The sequence below is a fragment of the Lethenteron reissneri genome, unplaced genomic scaffold (genome assembly GCF_015708825.2).
Source record: "Lethenteron reissneri isolate LAM-NWPU_2019-01 unplaced genomic scaffold, ASM1570882v1 scaffold_1697, whole genome shotgun sequence".
NCBI classification, from domain to species: domain Eukaryota; kingdom Metazoa; phylum Chordata; class Hyperoartia; order Petromyzontiformes; family Petromyzontidae; genus Lethenteron; species Lethenteron reissneri.
The window spans coordinates 1-19067 of record NW_026891440.1 but is presented as its reverse complement, the minus strand read 5'-3'; the positions used below and the strand labels follow the sequence as shown (position 1 = coordinate 19067).

The window sequence follows — 19067 nt, the reverse complement described above, 5'->3', positions numbered from 1 at the left end:
GCGCGCACAACACGCACGCGTTCGCACGGGTACACTGGCCTAACGCGTGCGCGCACACACACACACACTCGCTCGTTCGCATGCAGCCGTACATACGTTGACAAGCGCACGCATGGATATACTGGGACATGCACGCGCGCACACTCGCGTACAGACACACGCACACACATACTAATATGATCTCAAATAGTCACACACGCATCACACTCGGTCAGTCATGCACACTAAAAGGCTTGGATACAACGGCCGTCATTCGCGACAGCGCATGTGCCAGGCCAGGTGCACCGTGAGGCCACGTGAAGTGTTGAAGGCTCGCTGGCAGGTCAGAGAACAGACCGAGATGCCATGGGTTGACCGAGATGACGAGCAGATTCACCACCTATGCCCCCTACTGTGCCGACTGTGTTTTAGCTGCCAAGTGGTCTGCTCATTGTTGTGAGCGTTGCTTCTCTGCCCTTCGCTATTGTTGGAGGAAAAGTGCCTCTTAACTGCCCAGTAGCGTCCTTCACGAGCCTCCTTCAGAGGCCGATCTTGACACGGCTGGTACCAGTTATCGGTAAGTCCACTCCGCTCCATATCCAGTACCACATCACTCCATCGCTTCTCTAGCCTGTGCGTGCCCGTTTAGCCCCCTCTATCCGGCCAAACAAACCATGGTTTGGCATGCGGTGGCTGGGCATGCAGGCTACATGACCCAGCCAACACAGCCTTGCCTGCCGGACTGTGTCCAGATCTTTCAATAATCTTTAAGCTCCCCACACAATCCAGCCAGGTTAAAACCAGGCTGGATCGTGGCAGGCGAGCCTGAATGTTTCGAACCGACGTAGATGTTCCATTAAGGGGGGGGTCCACGTTTTCCAAGCAAAGAGAAGGGACGGCATTGACTGTGGCCGAGAAGATCCGAAGTTTCATGTGGAGCAACAGACCAGGTAGCTTCCACAGTGTTACGAAGCCAATGGAAAAGATAATGGAGCCCGATTGATTCAACGTGCAACCTCTGCTGTCAAACCAGAGCTGGTCATAAGCACACTTCCCAGGTATGGGTGGAGTGTTTGACGACACAAAATACCCAGATGGGTGCTTAGTTTTGGTGAGGCTGATGGTAAGGCCCCACTTCTTAGTAGCACGCTCCAGATTCAGCAGCAGCGCCCCCAACTCCTTCTCTGAGCGAGCAGTAATTACCAGATCATCAGCGTACGTAACATGGTTGATGAAGAGGGAACCACTCACAAACACACATGCACTTACATAAAGATACTCGGACACACCATGACACTTCTGCACACATTCGCAGTAACATTCACACAAACTGACAGGAACATTTACATTTGCAATGACAGTAGAGTCAACCTACGGTGTGAGCGGACTAGTGGCCACGGGAGGCAATAACAGGGGAATCAGCTTGCAATACGAATGGACTGGTGTCTACGGGAATGATTGAGAATCGGAGCATGGCCAGGCGATGGAAGAGGACGGTGGAGTCTGCCGGTAGAGCGAGCGTCTGGAACCTGCGAGAAAGTTCGGGAATGGGGGCGTGGCCTCGGACCGTATACAAGGGAGATGCGTGGGAGACTCGGGGGTCTCCGTCTGTCCGAGTGTGAGCACGTGGCTACTGAATAAAGAAACCATCTCAAGAAAAGTGTGTCAAGTCGTCATTACACATTTACGTACACATTGCCACTCACAGATTCACGCACTGCGACTCTCACGCCGACCGAATGAACGAACGTGTCGGTGTGAGAAACACGCGGATACACAAGACACACACTTGCTCAGACACACTCGCTCATTCACATCCACACACACACTCATTCACCGTCACAAACGCACACTCTCACCGACGCTCGTGCACATTTACACACAGTCACACACTCGCTCGTTCACACCCACTCACACTCATTCACCGTCACAAACGCACACACTCACCGACGCTCGTGCACATTCACACAAAGTCACACACACACTCGCTCGTGCACACACGCAGCAAAGCACGGCGCGACCCAGGTTCGCTTTGGCAGCAGTGGACCCTGTGTGGGGGAGGTGGCGGTACGGGGTGGGGGGGGTGCGGGTGGTGGAAGGCGCCCCCCCCTCCTCTCCCCGCCCCCCACCCGCCCGACCCCCGCCCATCCGACCCCCCCCCCCCCCGCCCGCGCGGTGCTGTCCCTCGCACTCCGCGGCCCCCCGGTGGAGGGGATGTGTGAGTAACACTAGAACCACAAGGACATTGACCGAGATACACGATTGGACCTCTTCACATGAAAATACTTACTGTATATGATTCACGAGGGGCGAGGATGAAGGCCGGTGGGGGGGGGGGGGGCTGCGGACAGGGCCCCCCACCCCGCCAGAGCCACGCACGGAACTCACGTACCCCCCCCCCCTCCCCGTGCTACCGCGCCCCCCACCACCGGCCCCCGGTCCCGCACCGGCCTTCGCGACGTTTGCACAACACATCGTTATTACGCCCCCCCACCTCCCCCCCCTCCCCGTCCCCCCACAGCGTGTCCGATCGTCGGCTCATCCTGCAAAATGACAACTTCTTCCTCCTCCTCCTCGTTCTTCTTCAAACGTTCAACGTAAAGGTCGCGCATGGAAATGTTTGTTTCTATATCATGCAGTCAAAACGGAAAGCGTACTCTATCAAAAGTAGAAATACTAACGAAGTCTCCTAGAACATGTGCAAATCTGTCGACTACAGGCAGGGCGGCCGCGTCTACCCCCCCCCCCCCCCCCACCCCTGCTCCCCCTTCCCCACGATCACGGCCCCCTAACCCCTGGCTCCAGCTCCTCGAATCGCAGACTGAGCACGGGACGGGGTCACGGGGATCGGCGTCGCGCGCTGCAAAACCAAACGCAGTCACGCGATCGAGATTCGGTACCTTGGCCCCCAACCCACCCACCCACCCACCCCCCCGCTGCCCCCCCCCCCCCGCTGCCCCCCCCCCCCTGGGGGCGGTCGCTCATCCGCGCACACCGGCGCTCGGCCCGGTATCGCGGAAAACGGGAGAAATGGCTTCTGGTCCTATAGCTCCGTGGACAGTCGGCACGAGAGCGCGGTTGGCGTCACAGCGGCGCGCGCGGCGCGCGCGGCCGCCCCCGCCCCCCTGCCCGCCCCCCCGAACTCTCCCACCACTTCCGTGAGCGCCACCGAGCGATGCGAGGCCAGGCTGGGGGGGGGGGGGGGGGGCCTCGCGGCGTCAACGCGCACAGACGGTTCAAACCCAAGTCGGGCCTCTCTCGCCGCTGACGACGAGCATCTCCGCGGCCTGTGTCCCCTCGCTCACATTCAAGTCGTTGCTCACGGAACGCACCCAAAGGTGTCCCCCCCCCCACCACCACCACCTCCCTCCCCGTTGTGTCCGAGCCACAGGGCGATTGTCCAGGTTAGAGTGACGTAGCCCCAGGGGCCTTCACGACCTGGGGCCGTCACGCGCCGCAAAGCCGCGGTCGCAGATTCACTCTGCTCCTCCCGGATAAGCGCGCGCGGGGGGCATTTGAAATGCGTGACAACCGCCTCGTCACCCCGACGCGGTCCCCACACACACACACACTCGCTCGGCACGCGCCTGCAGTGTCAGGTTAACGCGCGCGCCTGTAGTGTCAAGTAAACGAGCGCCTGTAGAGAGCGAGCTTCTAGCGTCAGGTTAACGCGCATGCCTGTAACGTCAGGTGAACGAGCGCCTGTAGAGAGCGAGCTTGTAGTGTCGGATTAACGCGCGCGCCTGTAGTGTCAAGTAAACGAGCGCCTGTAGAGAGCGAGCTTCTAGCGTCAGGTTAACGCGCATGCCTGTAACGTCAGGTGAACGAGCGCCTGTAGAGAGCTTGTAGTGTCGGATTAACGCGCATGCCTGTAACGTCAGGTTAACGAGCGCCTGTAGTGAGCGAGCTTGTAGTGTCAGGTTAACGCGCATGCCTGTAACGTCAGGTGAACGAGCGCCTGTAGTGAGCGAGCTTGTAGTGTCAGGTTAACGCGCATGCCTGTAACGTCAGGTTAACGAGCGCCTGTAGTGAGCGAGCTTGTAGTGTCAGGTTAACGCGCATGCCTGTAACGTCAGGTGAACGAGCGCCTGTAGAGAGCTTGTAGTGTCAGGTTAACGCGCATGCCTGTAACGTCAGGTGAACGAGCGCCTGTAATGAGCGAGCTTGTAGTGTCAAGTAAACGGGCGCCTGTAATGAGCGAGCCTGTAGCGTCTGGTGAAATCATGAACCGAATTCTTCATCAAGAACCAAAACATGGGCAGATGACGACAGCAGCAGCAGCTGCCATTCACACTGCCGATTTTGACTGAAGCTGTCAAGACTCTCAGCATCTCTCCTATGAAAAAGTTCGCAAAGACCGCCCCCCCCCAACCCACTGCACCCCCCTCGCCCCTCGCGCAGAAGCAGTGGTTTGTGGCGCTGCTCGCAATCCGTGGCGGACGGGAGAACGGAGAGAGCGCGGTGCGGCGGGGCATGCGGGGGTCGGAAAAAGAAATTATACGAACAACGGAGGGGGGGTGCAGCTGCCCCTCCCCACCACCACCACCGGCAACACCACGCCTTTCCTGACTTCCCCAGAATGCTTTGCACCACACGAGGGTAGGGCAAAGGTGGGGAATGAGGATAAGGGGGGGGGGGGGGGGGTGGCACAAGCGGAACACGGGTTGCTAGCGATCACATGCACGTGTAAACAATGGGGGTGCGGCGGCGAGGATTGAGAAACGGCTTCACGCGGGGATTACAAAAGATGAGGGTCGCGCCGCCCCAGCCGCCCCCCACCCCCCACCCACGCCGGCGGACACGGTCTCCAGCGTTTCTTGCCCCAAGCGACGAGCGTTTCCTACGAAAACCCCCCACGGAGTGCCATCGGTCATCGTACACGGGTGTGGAGGTGGAGGAGGAGGTGGCGGAGGTGGTTTTCTTCGGTTGTGGCCGCGCGGGGGAAACGGGCACCAGCGGTCAGGTGCTGCCCCGCATGCAGGCCATGACGAGCTCCAGCTTGTAGGCCAGCCTCTGCCTCTTGGCCTGATCCTCGCCCTCCAGCGCGCACAGGATCTGCAGGAGAGACGGGGAGATGTGGGGGCGCTTACACACACACCTCCACACAAAGATCCCCCGTATAGCCGTAACAGACTGTTGGGGCAAGTGTAGTTAGCGAGCACCTATGAAGGCTGGCATGGCACACGAGGGAGTAGGTGGCCAGCACTACGCCTGGCTGCCTTTGTCTACCGAGTGGCTATATTTTTAGGCATCGCACCAACTACTAATTTTAGGCTGAGTCGACCTAAGTGAGACCCAGGACCGGTTCAGATAATCGTCACTGGTGTTGGCCGTAAGCGGGAATCGAACTCGGGTCGTCGAGTTTGTGGTGCAGCATAGCGCCAACCGCCACACCACCGCCCACTCGCACCTCTCCGCACACACGAAACGCTTCGCACACCTCGTCGCTGTACTTGGTGACGTAGGCGTAGATCTCGTTGAGGGCGCTCATGGTGGCGAAGTCGGTGACGTGGAGGCGCGACTGCTCCGCCAGGTACGCGTTCATGTCCTGGTCGCTGATCGCGGCCATCTTGCCGATGTCCGAGTAGTACCTGGGACGCGCGGACACCGTCAACGCTATCACCATGACCATCACCGCCATCGCCGTGACCATCACCGCCATCGCCGTGACCATCATCGCCGTGACCATCACCGCCATCGCCGTGACCATCATCGCCGTGACCATCACCGCCATCGCCGTGACCATCACCGCCATCGCCGTGACCATCACCGCCATCGCCGTGACCATCACCGTGACCATCACCGCCATCGCCGTCATGACCATCACCGCCATCGCCGTCATGACCATCACCGCCATCGCCGTGACCATCACCGTGACCATCACCGCCATCGCCGTCATGACCATCACCGCCATCGCCGTGACCATCACCGCCATCGCCGTGACCATCACCGCCATCGCCGTGGCCATCAACGCCATCGCCGTGACCGTCAACGCCATCGCCATGACCGTCAACGCCATCGCCATGACCGTCAACGCCATCACCATGACCATCAACGCCATCGTCATGACCCTCACCGGCACCGCTATCGCCGGTCCCCCCCACCCCCTCCCCCCGGCGCACTCCCCTCCCCCTCTCTAGCGCTTACCTCTCCACCCAGTTCTTGTAGTTGGGGATGTCCTTGGCGTAGAGGAGCTTGTTGGAGGGCGAGTCCTTGCCGAGCCGGTGCTCCGAGGTGGAGCACGAGTCCATGAAGGTCTGCGCGACGACGGAGAGGCACGCGTCCGTGATGCTGCTCTTGTGGATGTCGAACACGAACTGCGGGTTCTTGATCACGTTCACCCAGAAGCGCAGCGGCAGGCTGCGAGGAGGAGACGCACGCAGGTACGAGCAACGTTAACCCCGGCCGCCCCCCCGTGTCCGTCTCTGTCTCGCCGGCGCCGGCGTTGGCACGGCGCGCCAGATGCTCGCCGAAGGTCGAGTGGAGCTCGCGTTGATTGTGTGAACAGTGGAGAGCGCACTGGGACCCCACGCTCGTCCCCAAGCTCACACCCTCTCACCCCCACGCTCGCCCAACACATACTCCTCTCACCAACACACACACACACACTCACCTCCCACGCTCACCCACCCACGCTCACCAGTTGCTCTTCCACGTGTGGCGCACGTCGGGGTCGCTGATGGTGTGCCGGTCGGCCTGCTCGTCCAGGAAGTCGAACATGTACTTGATGGCGAGGGGCAGCGAGCTGCCGCGGTGCGCCGTGCTGAAGATCGTCTCAAACAGGTCGTCCACAAACTTCTGCAGCGTGCCCTGCAGCGCCGCACACACACCTCTGCTCGTCAGCAGTGCCACGCACGCACGCCGGCCGGCCGGCTCGTGAGCAGCATCGGCAATCGGCTTCCTGCGCCTCCCGCCGGCGAGTCATACATGGCTCGCACGCAAGCGGCCGTGTCATTTGTTTGGCCGTGTCGGCCAGATCATTACGTGGGCTAATCCGATAATCCATGACAAATCACAACGTAGGCCGCTGCGTGTTGAGGCAATGGAACGCTGAGGTGATGCAATCTCCTCAAATGGGATCAGGCACAGCAGCAGCACTCATCGCCAGAGGTCGCAAACGAGGTTTGATTCCTTACCCGTACCCATACCCGGCCACACCAGGGTCGCAAACGGGTACCCGTACCCGGCCAGGTACGGGTAGCCGGGTATCGGGTTGGGTACGGGTATCGAGTACCCAGTTGCGACCTCTACTTATCGCCCGCTACCGACGGACCAACGCCCTCTGCTGGCCAGCTGCTGAATCACCTCGTGCCACACAGTGACAGCTGCCGCTGGAGGATCCTCGTTCAAATGTTCGAGATGAGATGGGAGATGTAAAGCGCTGTGCGACACGTGTGGTGGGGGGTGGCTCTTGTCAATGACGACTCATCCGCATTCAGCTGGGCGGCGGCGGCGGTGGTGGTGGCTACGCACGTGGCCTGTAATCCAGCACTGTGGAGACAGGCAGTGAGGCTCGGTGGAGCACGCTAATGCTGCGACCCTCTACCTTGCCGTGCGCGTCGAGGGGAAGCCAAACCCTGGCTTGCCAGGCGGTGTGGCAAGTGAGATGGATGCCAGGGCAGGTGGGGCCGGTGTGAGTGTCCTCACCTTGGTGGTGAGTGACCAGGTGAGATGGATCCCAGGGCAGGGGGGGGCGGTGTGAGTGTCCTCACCTTGGTGGTGAGTGACCAGGTGAGATGGATCCCAGGGCAGGTGGGGCCGGTGTGAGTGTCCTCACCTTGGTGGTGAGTGACCAGGTGAGATGGATCCCAGGGCAGGTGGGGCCGGTGTGAGTGTCCTCACCTTGGTGGTGAGTGACCAGGTGAGATGGATCCCAGGGCAGGTGGGGCCGGTGTGAGTGTCCTCACCTTGGTGGTGAGTGACCAGGTGAGATGGATCCCAGGGCAGGGGGGGGGCGGTGTGAGTGTCCTCACCTTGGTGGTGAGCGACCAGGTGACATCGATGCCGGGGCGGAAAGAGCTGTGTGCTTATCCTCACCTTGCTGGCGAGTGACCAGGTGAGATTGATCCCAGGGCAGGGGGGGGGCGGCGGTGTGTCCTCACCTTGGTGGCTAGCAGCCGGGTGAGGTAGATCTCGGACACCATCTTGCTGCCGCGGTCGCCCTCCTTCTGGTCGGCGTGGTCGTGGTTCTTCACCAGGTGCCACAGCTTGGTACCGCTCTCCAGGTCGGGCGTGATCATGGGCGTGCGCGAGCGTAGCGAGTCCGGGCTGCCCGCGTACCGGATCATGTTCTCTGTCGCAAGGGGGAGGAGGGGTGGGGGGTCACGGGGTCACGGGTACAAGGTTAGCGACTCGGTTGGAAAGTCCTTTGTTCTCTCCGTAACAAACAGAGTTGGATCCTTGCCGATAAGCTTCTGGCAGGTCACCAGCACTGGTTCATGCCATTGGTGGTACGTGTTGGTGTTGTGGTTGGTGCTATTGGTGGTATGTGTTGGTGTTGTGGTTGGTGGTATGGGTTTGGGTAGCGGTTAGGGGTTGGTGGTACGTGTTGGTGTTGTAGTTGGTGGTATGGGTTTGGGTAGCGGTTAGGGGTTGGTGGTACGTGTTGGTGTTGTAGTTGGTGGTATGGGTTTGGGTAGCGGTTGGGGGTTGGTGGTACGTGTTGGTGTTGTGGTTGGTGCTATTGGTGGTATGTGTTGGTGTTGTGGTTGGTGGTATGGGTTAGGGTTGCGGTTGGGGGCTGGTGGTATGTGTTGGTGGTGTGGTTGGTGCTATGGGTTGGTGTTGTGGTTGGTGGTATGTGTTGGTGTTGCGGTGGGTGCTATGGGTTAGGGTTGCGGTTGGGGGTTGGTGGTATGGGTTTGGGTAGCGATTGGGGATTGGTGGTACGGGCTGGTGGTGTGGTTGGTGGTATGGGTTGATGTTGTGGTTGGTGGTACGGATTAGGGTTGCGGTTGGGGGTATGGGTTAGGGTCGCGATTGGGGGTTGGTGGTACAGGTTGATGTTGTGGTTGTGGGTTTGTGGCAAGGGTAGTGGCTGGGGGTTAATGGTATGGGTTGTGGTTGGTGGTACGGGTTGTATGTATATATGTGTGTTGAACGTCTTTCGCACCGTACGTAGCCAACCGTGCTAATCGGGGGTTGCGGTTGGGGGTTGTTGGTTGGGGTTGATGGTTCACGCTGGCGTTGTGGCACGCACCGTATCGGCTCACGGAGGGGCGCGGCAGCACCGTGGGGTTGGCGATGTACGACGTTTGCTTGGGAACCAGCGCCACAATGGAGCCGTCAGCGACCTGCACAGCCGCGTCAAACGCACAGTCACGCACAGTCACACACAGTCACACACAGTCACACACAGTCACACACAGTCACACACGCGGTCACACACAGTCACACACGCGGTCAGGCGCGGTCAGGCGCAGTCACACACAGTCACACACAGTCACACACAGTCACACACACAGAGTCTCACACGCAGTCACACACGCAGTCACACACGCAGTCACACACGCGGTCAGGCGCAGTCACACACAGTCACGCACAGTCACACACAGAGTCTCACACACAGTCACACACGCAGTCAGGCGCAGTCACACAGTCACAGTCACACACGCGGTCAGGCGCAGTCACAGAGTCACACACAGTCACACACAGACACACACAGACACACACAGTCACACACAGTCACACACGCTCACAGTCACACAGTCACACACGCGGTCAGGCGCAGTCACAAAGTCACACACGCGGTCACACACAGTCACACACAGTCACACACAGTCACACACGCGGTCACGCCGTTCGGTGCCTCGCTCCACGTGCTGGGAGCTTAGCTGGTGGTGAAATTACCTGGTGGTCAGGTAACCTGGTAGCGAGGTAACCAGGTGGTGAGGTTAACTAATGGTGAGGTGGCCTGGTGGCAAGGTGACCTGGTAATGGGCGAGAGTGTTGAGTCTCTTCCAGTCGTTTTCGATCTTGGTGGTGATGTCCTCGTCCTGCAGGATGATTCGGGCCATGCGCCCCTGCCTCCACTCTGCACGCACAGTGACCCGCGTGCGTACGTCACCTCCTGGTCACTCTTCCATAGCTACTACCATGGCTACTCCTCCCGTCAACCTCACTCAGTGATAGCTACTACCATGGCTACTCCTCCCGTCAACCTCACTCAGTGATAGCTACTACCATGGCTACTCCTCCCGTCAACCTCACTCAGTGATAGCTACTACCATGGCTACTCCTCCCGTCAACCTCACTCAGTGATAGCTACTACCATGGCTACTCCTCCCGTCAACCTCACTCAGTGATAGCTACTACCATGGCTACTCCTCCCGTCAACCTCACTCAGTGATTCCTCAAACCCACGTTGACGACTCGACCAGACACCGACCGTTTTCATGTCATCCACCACACTGCGTGTGTGTGTGTACATGTGCGTGTGTGTTTGTGTGGGGAGCGATAGTGTAGCGGTTAGCGCGCCGCGCTATGAACCCGGCGACACGTGTTCGATTCCCGCTCACTGCCAACATCAGTGACAATTATTTGAACCGGTCCCGGGCCTCCCCTAGGTCGACTCAGCCTCAAATGAGTACCTGGTGCGGTGTGTAAACATTGCCACTAGGGAGACAAAGGCGGTCGAGCGTGGTGCTGGCCACCCACCCCCTCGTGTGCTGTTCCGGCCTTCATAGGTGCTCGCTAACAGCACTTGCCCCAACAGTCTGTTAAGGCTATACGGGGGATCTTTATCTTTGCACGTGTGCTTGCCCACCCAGGTCCATGTCGACGCTCTTGGGGCGCAGCGAGTAGGGCACGTTCTTGTAGACGGCGTCCAGCAGCTTCTCCTTGACCTGCGTCACCGTGTCGCAGTTGAGCAGCTTCACCGCCACCTCGGGCCCGTTCTCGTTGTCCGGGTTCACGCAGTTCAGCGTCTGCAGCGGCCGTGCCACCGCAGACAACAACGGCAAGTACGTCAACAACAACGCCAACAAACAACAACAACAACGGCAGCATTGACGTCAATTTCAGCTGCTACGGTAGCAACAGCAGCAGAAACTGGGCCAAGCGGCAAATCAACCACAGCCCGGCCCCATTCTGCTTGTTCACCCAGGAGAACTTCGCGGAGTCCCATGACTCTTTTTCAGGAGGGTCCTGCCAAGTTTTCAGAGCAGGGGGTGACGTGTCATCCCAATTGAATAATTACCGAGACTCAACTCAAGGCTCGGGGGCTTGGGTTACGGGCTTAGAGTGAAGAGGTAGGAGAGCACGGGGCCCGGAGACTCAGGGCACGGGGCTAGCGGGGACGGGGCACTGGGGCACGGGGATACGGAGGCACGGGGGTACAGGGCCCAGGAGATGGAGGCACGGGGGTACGGGGCCCGGGGTACGGGGGCTCGGTGCTCAGGGCCAGTAACCCCGTGGAGGACTCACGAGGGTGCGGTAGTCGATCTGCTGGCGGATGAGTTTGTCCTCGCTGAGCGAGTAGCGCGCCTCGCCCGTGATGGCGTCGATCGGCCCCTTCTCCATCTGCTGCTTGATGGCGCAGTAGAGCATGAAGAGGGGCTCGCCGGCGCACTCCTGCACGCACACACACAAGCGCACACGCGCAAGGGCATACACACACGCATTTGTAAACACACACACGTGCACACACGCACAAGGGCATACACACACGCACGTGTAAATATGTACATACACGTGCACACACGCACAAGGGCATACACACACGCACGTGTAAACACACACACGTGCACACACGCACAAGGGCATACGCACACGCACGTGTAAACACGTACACACACGTGCACACATGCACAAGGGCATACACACACACACACATACCCACGCAGGCACACAAATAGACCCAGGAAGACTTGGAGAGAACAGAGGGGAAGGTGGTGAGTGGGTTGAGTCGGGTGGTGAGGGGCACGTGTGGTGAGTGAGGTGGTGAGGGAGACATGTGGTGAGTCAGGTGGTGAGGGGCACGTGTGGTGAGTGAGGTGGTGAGGCAGATGTGTGGTGAGTGGAGATGCCACCCCCGCTCACCTTGAGAAACTTGTGCAGTAGGAATGTGAACCAGTTGGTGAGCATCTTCTCAGCTACGGACTCCGTGCTGGCACAGAGAGAGCGAGGCAGGGAGTCACTCTCCACATTCACACCACAGCGAGTGCGTGTGGGCCTCCCCCTAGGTAGACTCTGCCTCAAATGAGTACTCGGTGGGGTGTGTAAAACATCATCACCGACAAAGGCAGCCGGACGTGGTGCTGGCTACCCACCCCCTCGTGTGCAGTGCCAGGCCTTCATAGATGCCACTCGCTAATGTGCACTCTCGCCCCAACAGCCTGTTCAGGCTATACGGGTGAGATTTGCCTCTGCGTGCGTGCGTGTGTGCGTGTGTGTGTGCGTGCGGTGCCCCGTGCTGACCGGCGCAGCAGCAGCTTGGGGTGGTTCTTGCTCTCCAGGTTCTTGTCGATGAGGTCGGACAGCAGCTGCTTGAGGACGTCGGTGGCGTACTCCATCTTGCCCTGCAGCGCCGTGGCGATGAGCGACGCCACGTTGCCGCGGTCGCGCATCGAGAAGCTCCGCTGCGACTCGAGGGTGCGGATGAAGGTGAGCAGGAAGGCCTTGTTGTTGAGCAGCTGCCCAAACTGCTTGAGGCCCTTCTCCACGCTCTCCTGACGGTTCCCGGGCACCTGCGCGGCGCAACGCAACGCAACGCGCGCAAGTTCAAATCGACACACGCGCACAGAGACAAACATCCGCACTCCAGCGTCGCCTCCACAGGCTGTTGGGGGAAAGGCCGGCATGGCACACGATGGGGTGGGTAGTCAGCACCACGTCCTGCCGCCTTTGTCTCCCCGGTGGCGATGTTTACACACCGCACCAGGCACTGATTTGTGGGTGAGTTAACCGAGGGGAGGCCCAGGACCGGTTCAGATAATCGTCGCTGGAGGTGGCCTTGAGCGTCAATCGAACTCGGGTCGCCGGATTCGTAGCGCAGCACGTCAACTGCTGCGCTACCACTCCTCACACACGTGTGAACACGCGCGCACACACACATGCGACACACACACACATGCGACACACACACACACGCGCGCACACACACACTGCGAACCTCCAGCTCCTTGAGCACCGGGTGCTCCTCGATGCCGGGGAAGAGAACGCGCATGGCGTACGTGCGGTAGTCCAGGAAGGGAATGCCCGTGCCGTCCAGGTCGCTGGTCAGCTCGTTGATGTCAGTCTGCAGCTCCGCAAAGGCTGCGCCAGACACCGCAGGCACGCACGCACGCGATTACACATCAGTCACACACACGCGCGCGCACACAGACATACACGCACACGCACGAGAGGTGAGCGGCAAACGTGGAGTGGTGAGTGGTGAACGTGGAGCGGCGAGCGTGGAGCGAGTGGCCGCACGCTCCACTCACCCTCCTTGCACTCGAGCGCGACGCGCGACTCCAGGTTGTCCATCTGCATCTGCAGGCGGCGCAGCGTGAGGTCGCTCTCCTTGGACTTGCGTTTGTAGGCGATGAGCACGGCGACGATGATGAATATGAGGAGGCCGCCCCCCACCGCGATGCCCACGATGGTGGGCAGGCTCAGCAGGCTGTCCGAGTAGATGTGCACCATCCCGGGGGACTGCTCGTTCCCTCCCACGCGCACCTGCCCCGCACGCACACAGATCTCCCGTATTAGCCACTTGCACCACACGCACACAGATCTCCCATATAGCCACTTGCCGTGCACACAGATCCCCCGTATAGCCACTTGCCGTACACACAGATCTCCCGTATTAGCCACTTGCACCACACGCACACAGATCTCCCATATAGCCACTTGCCGTGCACACAGATCCCCCGTATAGCCACCTGTGCCGCACCCACGCACACAGATCTCCCATATAGCCACCTGTCCCACACCCACAGAACCCCCATATAGCCACTTGCCGTGCACACAGATCCCCCGTGTAGCCACCTGTCCCACGCACACAGATCCCCCGTGTAGCCACCTGTCCCGCACCCACGCACACAGATCCCCCGTATAGCCACCTGCCCCGCACAGCCCCGCATACAGGTCCCCACCCTGTGTGCTCTTCAGGGGACTGTTGGGGCCGATCGCTCGTGAACTCATTTACATCGGTCTGCAGCTCTGCAATGGCTACGCGTACGAACACAGGCGCACACGCACAGACACGGAGACACACATGGCGCACCCCACCTCCCCCGACACCCCCGTGTGACGCACGTACCAGCACGCGGTGGCGCCCGGTGATGCTGGGCGACTCGCACAGGATCTGCGTCTCCGACACCGTCACCTCGCACCGGTGGTCTCCGATCAGTACCGAGTAGTTGAGCTTCCCGCCCGGCGGAACAATGTTCCGACCCTGGGGACGAGTGACAGTATGGGCGACGTGGACGGACACCGCCGTCACAACTGCTACCCCCCCCCACCCCTCCGCCAGCAGTGCCGCGACTGCGAACAGTTGCAGGGCAGCGCCTTTACATTGTAGCCGCACGACGCGGCGAGTCTACTACGACCACGCGGCGCCGTCCGCTGCGATCGGTCGACGTTACAGATCCCGTAACGTAAACCGCAAAGAGTCGGCTAAGTTTGAAAAAAAAATTACACAGCAAAGAATCACTCTGTTGTTATTTTTCACACAGCGGAGCGATCATCACCCCCCTGCTGGCAGCAGACTCATGCCCCAGTTCCCTCTGGCAAACGACAGCACCATGGTGACCGTGAAATGAGTGACAAACGGTTTCTCACCAGTGACTCACGGCCTACCCGTACCCGGCCGCACCAGGGTCGCAAACGGGTACCCGTACCTGGCCGGGTACGGGTAGCCGGGTATCGGGTAGGGTACGGGTATCAGGTACCCGATTGCGACCTCTGCTACCCCCCCACTCCCGGCCCCCTCACAGCAAGCCCGCCCAGTTCCTGCAGCCAGTAGAGGCCTCTACCTTGAGGATGATGGGTGCCCCCGGCTTGATCTCGAGTGTGCCGCTGGGGCTGAGCATCTCGAAGGAGGGGTTGGGGTAGTAAAGGAAGGCCGAGTTGTTGATGGCCAGCAGCGCCGACACCGCGTCCAGGACGAACCCAAACTCGTCGGGCCGCACCTCGGCATCGGCCAGAAGAGGGCCAGCGCCCAGGGGCAGCCCGGGGGCCCGGCACACCATGTGGCTTCCGTTCACCACCTCGCAGGCCTGCTCACACAGGCACGCGCGCACGGTCAACGCCTGCTAAGGCCGGCACGGCGCACGGGGGCGAAGTGGGCGGTGCGGGCGGTGCAGGCGGTGCGGGCGGTGCGGGCGGGGCAACGCTCGCCCACATAAAGGTGGGGAGTCGGCCTAGGGCAGGCTCAGCACTGGTTCAGTCACACGCCACCGATGTTCGCCGTGGTTGGAGATTAAACCAGTCAGGGTGTTTGTAGGGTTAAACACCACGCCCCCACTCTCGCCACCAGCTCACATGAAGACAAAGATCCCCCGCGTAAGTGTTGTTAACGAGCACCTATGAAGGGCGGTACGGCACACAAAAGAGTGGGTGGCCAACCCCACACTTGGCCATCTTTGTCTTTTCTGTGCTGATGTTCGTGGAGGCCCAAGACCGGTCCCCACTCTCCCAGTGCCTTAATTCTCCTACTGTCTCAACTCTCTCTGCATCTCCGCTCTCCCCGTGTCTCCACACGTATGTCCACACACCCTCCCCGTGTCTCTGCTATTCCAGTGTCTCCACCCTCCCCGTGTCTCCGCTCTCCCCGTGTCTCCACACTCCACCCGGATGTCCACACACCCTCCCCGTGTCTCTGCTATTGCAGTGTCTCCACCCTCCCCGTGTCTCTGCTCTCCCTGCCCTCCCTGTGCGTGCGTGTCCCCCTACTCACGCTGATGCTCTCGGAGCCGTTGAATTTGACGCGGATCTTGGGCTCCTGAATGAGCGCCAGGTTGGTCCCCGTCACGGTCACCATGGTGCTGCCACTGCACACGGACAGAAGCGTCCGCAGCACCACACACATGCCGTCAGGTCCGGGGCTCGCCACACGCGCACAACGTTCCACACACACACACACAACGCTGCACACACACACACACAACGTTCCACACACACAAACGCCGCATACACCCACACAACGCTACACACACACACACACACAACGCTGCACACACCCACACACAAACGCCGCACACACCCACACACAAACGCTCGCCATCCACAGACGCTGGTCTGTGCCACGCAAACATTGTCTCATCGCGTGATACAACATGGACACTTGGGCTGAAATTGTGGAAATACGTGAAGACGACAAAAACGGGAGACGCAGGGAGGACACACAGAGAGTGCAGACGCAGAGGGAATGGAATAGAGTGGATACAGTGAGAGCGGAGACACTGGCACAGTGGAGACGTTGGCACAGCAGAGACAGAGGGAGAGGTGAGAAAAAGGGAGAGGTGAGAAAGAGAGAGCGGAGACGCGTGTGAGGGATAGAGGACAGGCAGGCGGCGGACATACTTGTAGATGCTCCACTCGGGCTCGACGCGTGTCACCGTGGGGTCATCCCGGTACTCGAAGGCCAGCTGCTGTGCACGCTGGCGCGGTCGATGTGCAGCGCCACGCGCGCCCGGCCCAGCCCCGAGCTCGCGCCCGAACTGACGCAACCAGTTCCGTGGCGGAGCGTCTTGCAAGCCACGCGGGGTGTGGGGGGGTGGGGGGGGCATAGGGAGGAGCGGGGAGATGCGGAGAGAATAACGTAAAATTGTGTGAAATAGGGACGGACAGAGACAGGGACAGAAAGAACCAGAGACCGCACCATGCCGGCCGGCTGAGTAGCGTTACGGTGCACGCGGTGGTGCTGTCCGCGTTGCCGTGTTGCCGTGTGTGGCCTGTCTGTGTGGCCACAGTGCGCTGCGGCGTGGCCGCCCGTCCCACCTGAGGAAGCGGCAGCTGTTGTTGTTGAAGGTGACGGCCACGGTGCTGCCGGCGTCGAGGTTGCTCCCAGCACGGTGACGTTGGTGCCGCCCGACACGGGGCCCTTGTCCGGGCGGAGGCCACTCAGCACCGGGACCTGGGGGGGCCCCACACGCGGCACGGGTCACCACGGAGCCCGAGCACAACACACCGCGCGGCGGCGCCAAGCACAGCGTCGCACCGCGTCGCACCGCGTCGCACCGTGTGTGTCGCCGTTAAGCGGTAGTGCTGCTGCGACACGGCCGTCGCGCACGCTGTGCGACACCGCGTCGCACCGCATCACACCGCGCGGCTCACCGTGAACCGGTAGTGCTGCTGCGACACGGCCGTATACTCGGGGAGACAGACGTTGACGCAGACGCGGACGGGGCCGGACGGGGGATCGGAGCGGCCGGCCTCCTCCATCTCACACACGATCCTGCCACGCCACAACACACACGTAAATACAACGAGCGAGTGATCCAGTGCGCTTGAACGCGCGAGCGAGTAAGTGAGCGCATGAGTGAGCGCATTAGTGAGTGACCAAGCGAGTGACTGAGCGAGTGACTGAGCGAGCGCGCGAGTGAGCGTGTGATCGAGTGTGAGCGAGCGCGTGACTCACTGCTCGGCGCTGATGTACTCGTGCTGCAGGGGAAGGCAGCGCACGCCGGCCACCATCACGTGCTCCGTCACCTCGTACAGCTCCAAGCCCAGGTTCTCTCCGCGGATCGTGACGCGCGTGCCGCCCTCCGCGGCCCCGTGGCCGGGGTCACCTGCGGGCGGAGCGGGGGTGGGGACATGCGCCGCTCTCATCTGCGACCCCTTGCAAGGCGCCTTCTCGCCTCGACCTCTGACCCCCCCGTTCGCTCGATGCGACCTTGTGATTTTTACTATTCCTCGTCTGTGCCCTGGAAGCCTCGCCGAGTCTCTCGACTCTCTTCGAGGAGGGCCCTGCCAGACTTTCGCAGTAGGAGGGGGCAATGAGGCTGTTCTTGAGCCCAAATTTGCAGTGTCAATTTTCGGCACACAGTGACCTATTATTGCGAATGGCGTCACGGGGACCTTTAACATCCGCTTCGGTGCCACGGTGGCGAAATGTTAAAACTACCTTGCCTGTTATGCCAGAGATCGTGGGTTCGATTCAGACCCTGACGCCTGTATATTTGGAGTTTGCATGTCTCTCTCCCATGGTCGCGTTGATTTTTCTGCGGGTCCTCTGGTTTTTCCCTCCACATTTAGAATCAACATGCGTTTAAAGTATTTGGCTGCTATGGGGAGCAGTAGGTAGCGGTTAGCGAGCTGCGCTACGAATCTGGCAATCAGAGTTCGATTCCCGCTCACGACCAACACCAGTGACAAACATCTGAACCGGTGTGTAAACATCGCCAGTAGGGAGGCCAAAACAGCCGGGCATAGTGCTGGCCACCGGCCTCCTCGTGTGCCGTGCGGTCCTTCGTAGGTGCTCGCTAACAGCACTTGCCCCAAATGTCTGCTCAGGCTACACGGGGGATCTTTGTCTTTGTCAGATACGTTGCACATCTGCATGGGGACTCGCCTGGGTGATGCGGGGGTGCGTGCAGCGCCGCGACCCCACCAGCAGGTGCATCCAGTTGACGGCCGCTTGGGTGCAGTGCTGCTTGAGCGAGCACTTCCCCTCGGGCTGGCACCAGCCGCACGTGAACTTGGGCTCGGCCTTCAGGCACAGGCCGCAGCTGTCGCGCGCCGCACCGCACTTATACAGGTGAACTGTGGGGGGGCGGCACAAGGCGGCGCAACGGTACGGCACAACGCTACGGCACAACGGTACAGCGCGACGCTACGGCACAACGCTACGGCGCAACACTACGGCACAACGCTAGGCACAATGCTACGGCACAACGGTACAACGCGACGCTCAAGTTGTACAGGCGGGAGTGCACGTGTGTGTGTGTACGTGGCGGTACCCTTGATGTTGGTGGGGTTGTCGATGGCGAAGTGGCCGTTCCACAGCACGGAGAAGTCGACCGGGAGGTCACTCACGGAGCCGCTCTCGTACGGTACTGAGCCAAGTCACGCGCACGCACCACAGACCTCGTTAAGATCGTCGTCACCGATGTTGGCCGTGAGCGAGAATCGAACTTGGGTCTGTATTATGTAGCCAACCG

General features: G+C 60.4%; 1 protein-coding gene across 1 annotated transcript; it reads right to left on the bottom strand.

Moving 5' to 3' along the window:
* Positions 1–3880: 3880 nt before the first annotated feature.
* Positions 3881–18962, bottom strand: LOC133339245 (plexin-A4-like; the record flags this gene model as incomplete). Its single annotated transcript, XM_061547389.1, is given in 26 exon segments — positions 3881–5034; positions 5420–5570; positions 6127–6339; positions 6620–6789; positions 8082–8272; positions 9179–9272; positions 9909–10012; positions 10745–10904; positions 11404–11550; positions 12019–12085; positions 12397–12665; positions 13091–13233; positions 13404–13638; positions 14225–14359; positions 14940–15182; positions 15863–15956; positions 16489–16555; positions 16558–16635; positions 16638–16654; positions 16906–16975; positions 16978–17041; positions 17242–17362; positions 17546–17675; positions 17678–17696; positions 18479–18669; positions 18867–18962. Coding segments are annotated over 26 exon segments (3365 nt in total), but the record flags the coding sequence as incomplete, so codon positions are not given.
* Between the last annotated feature and the right edge of the window lie 105 nt (positions 18963–19067).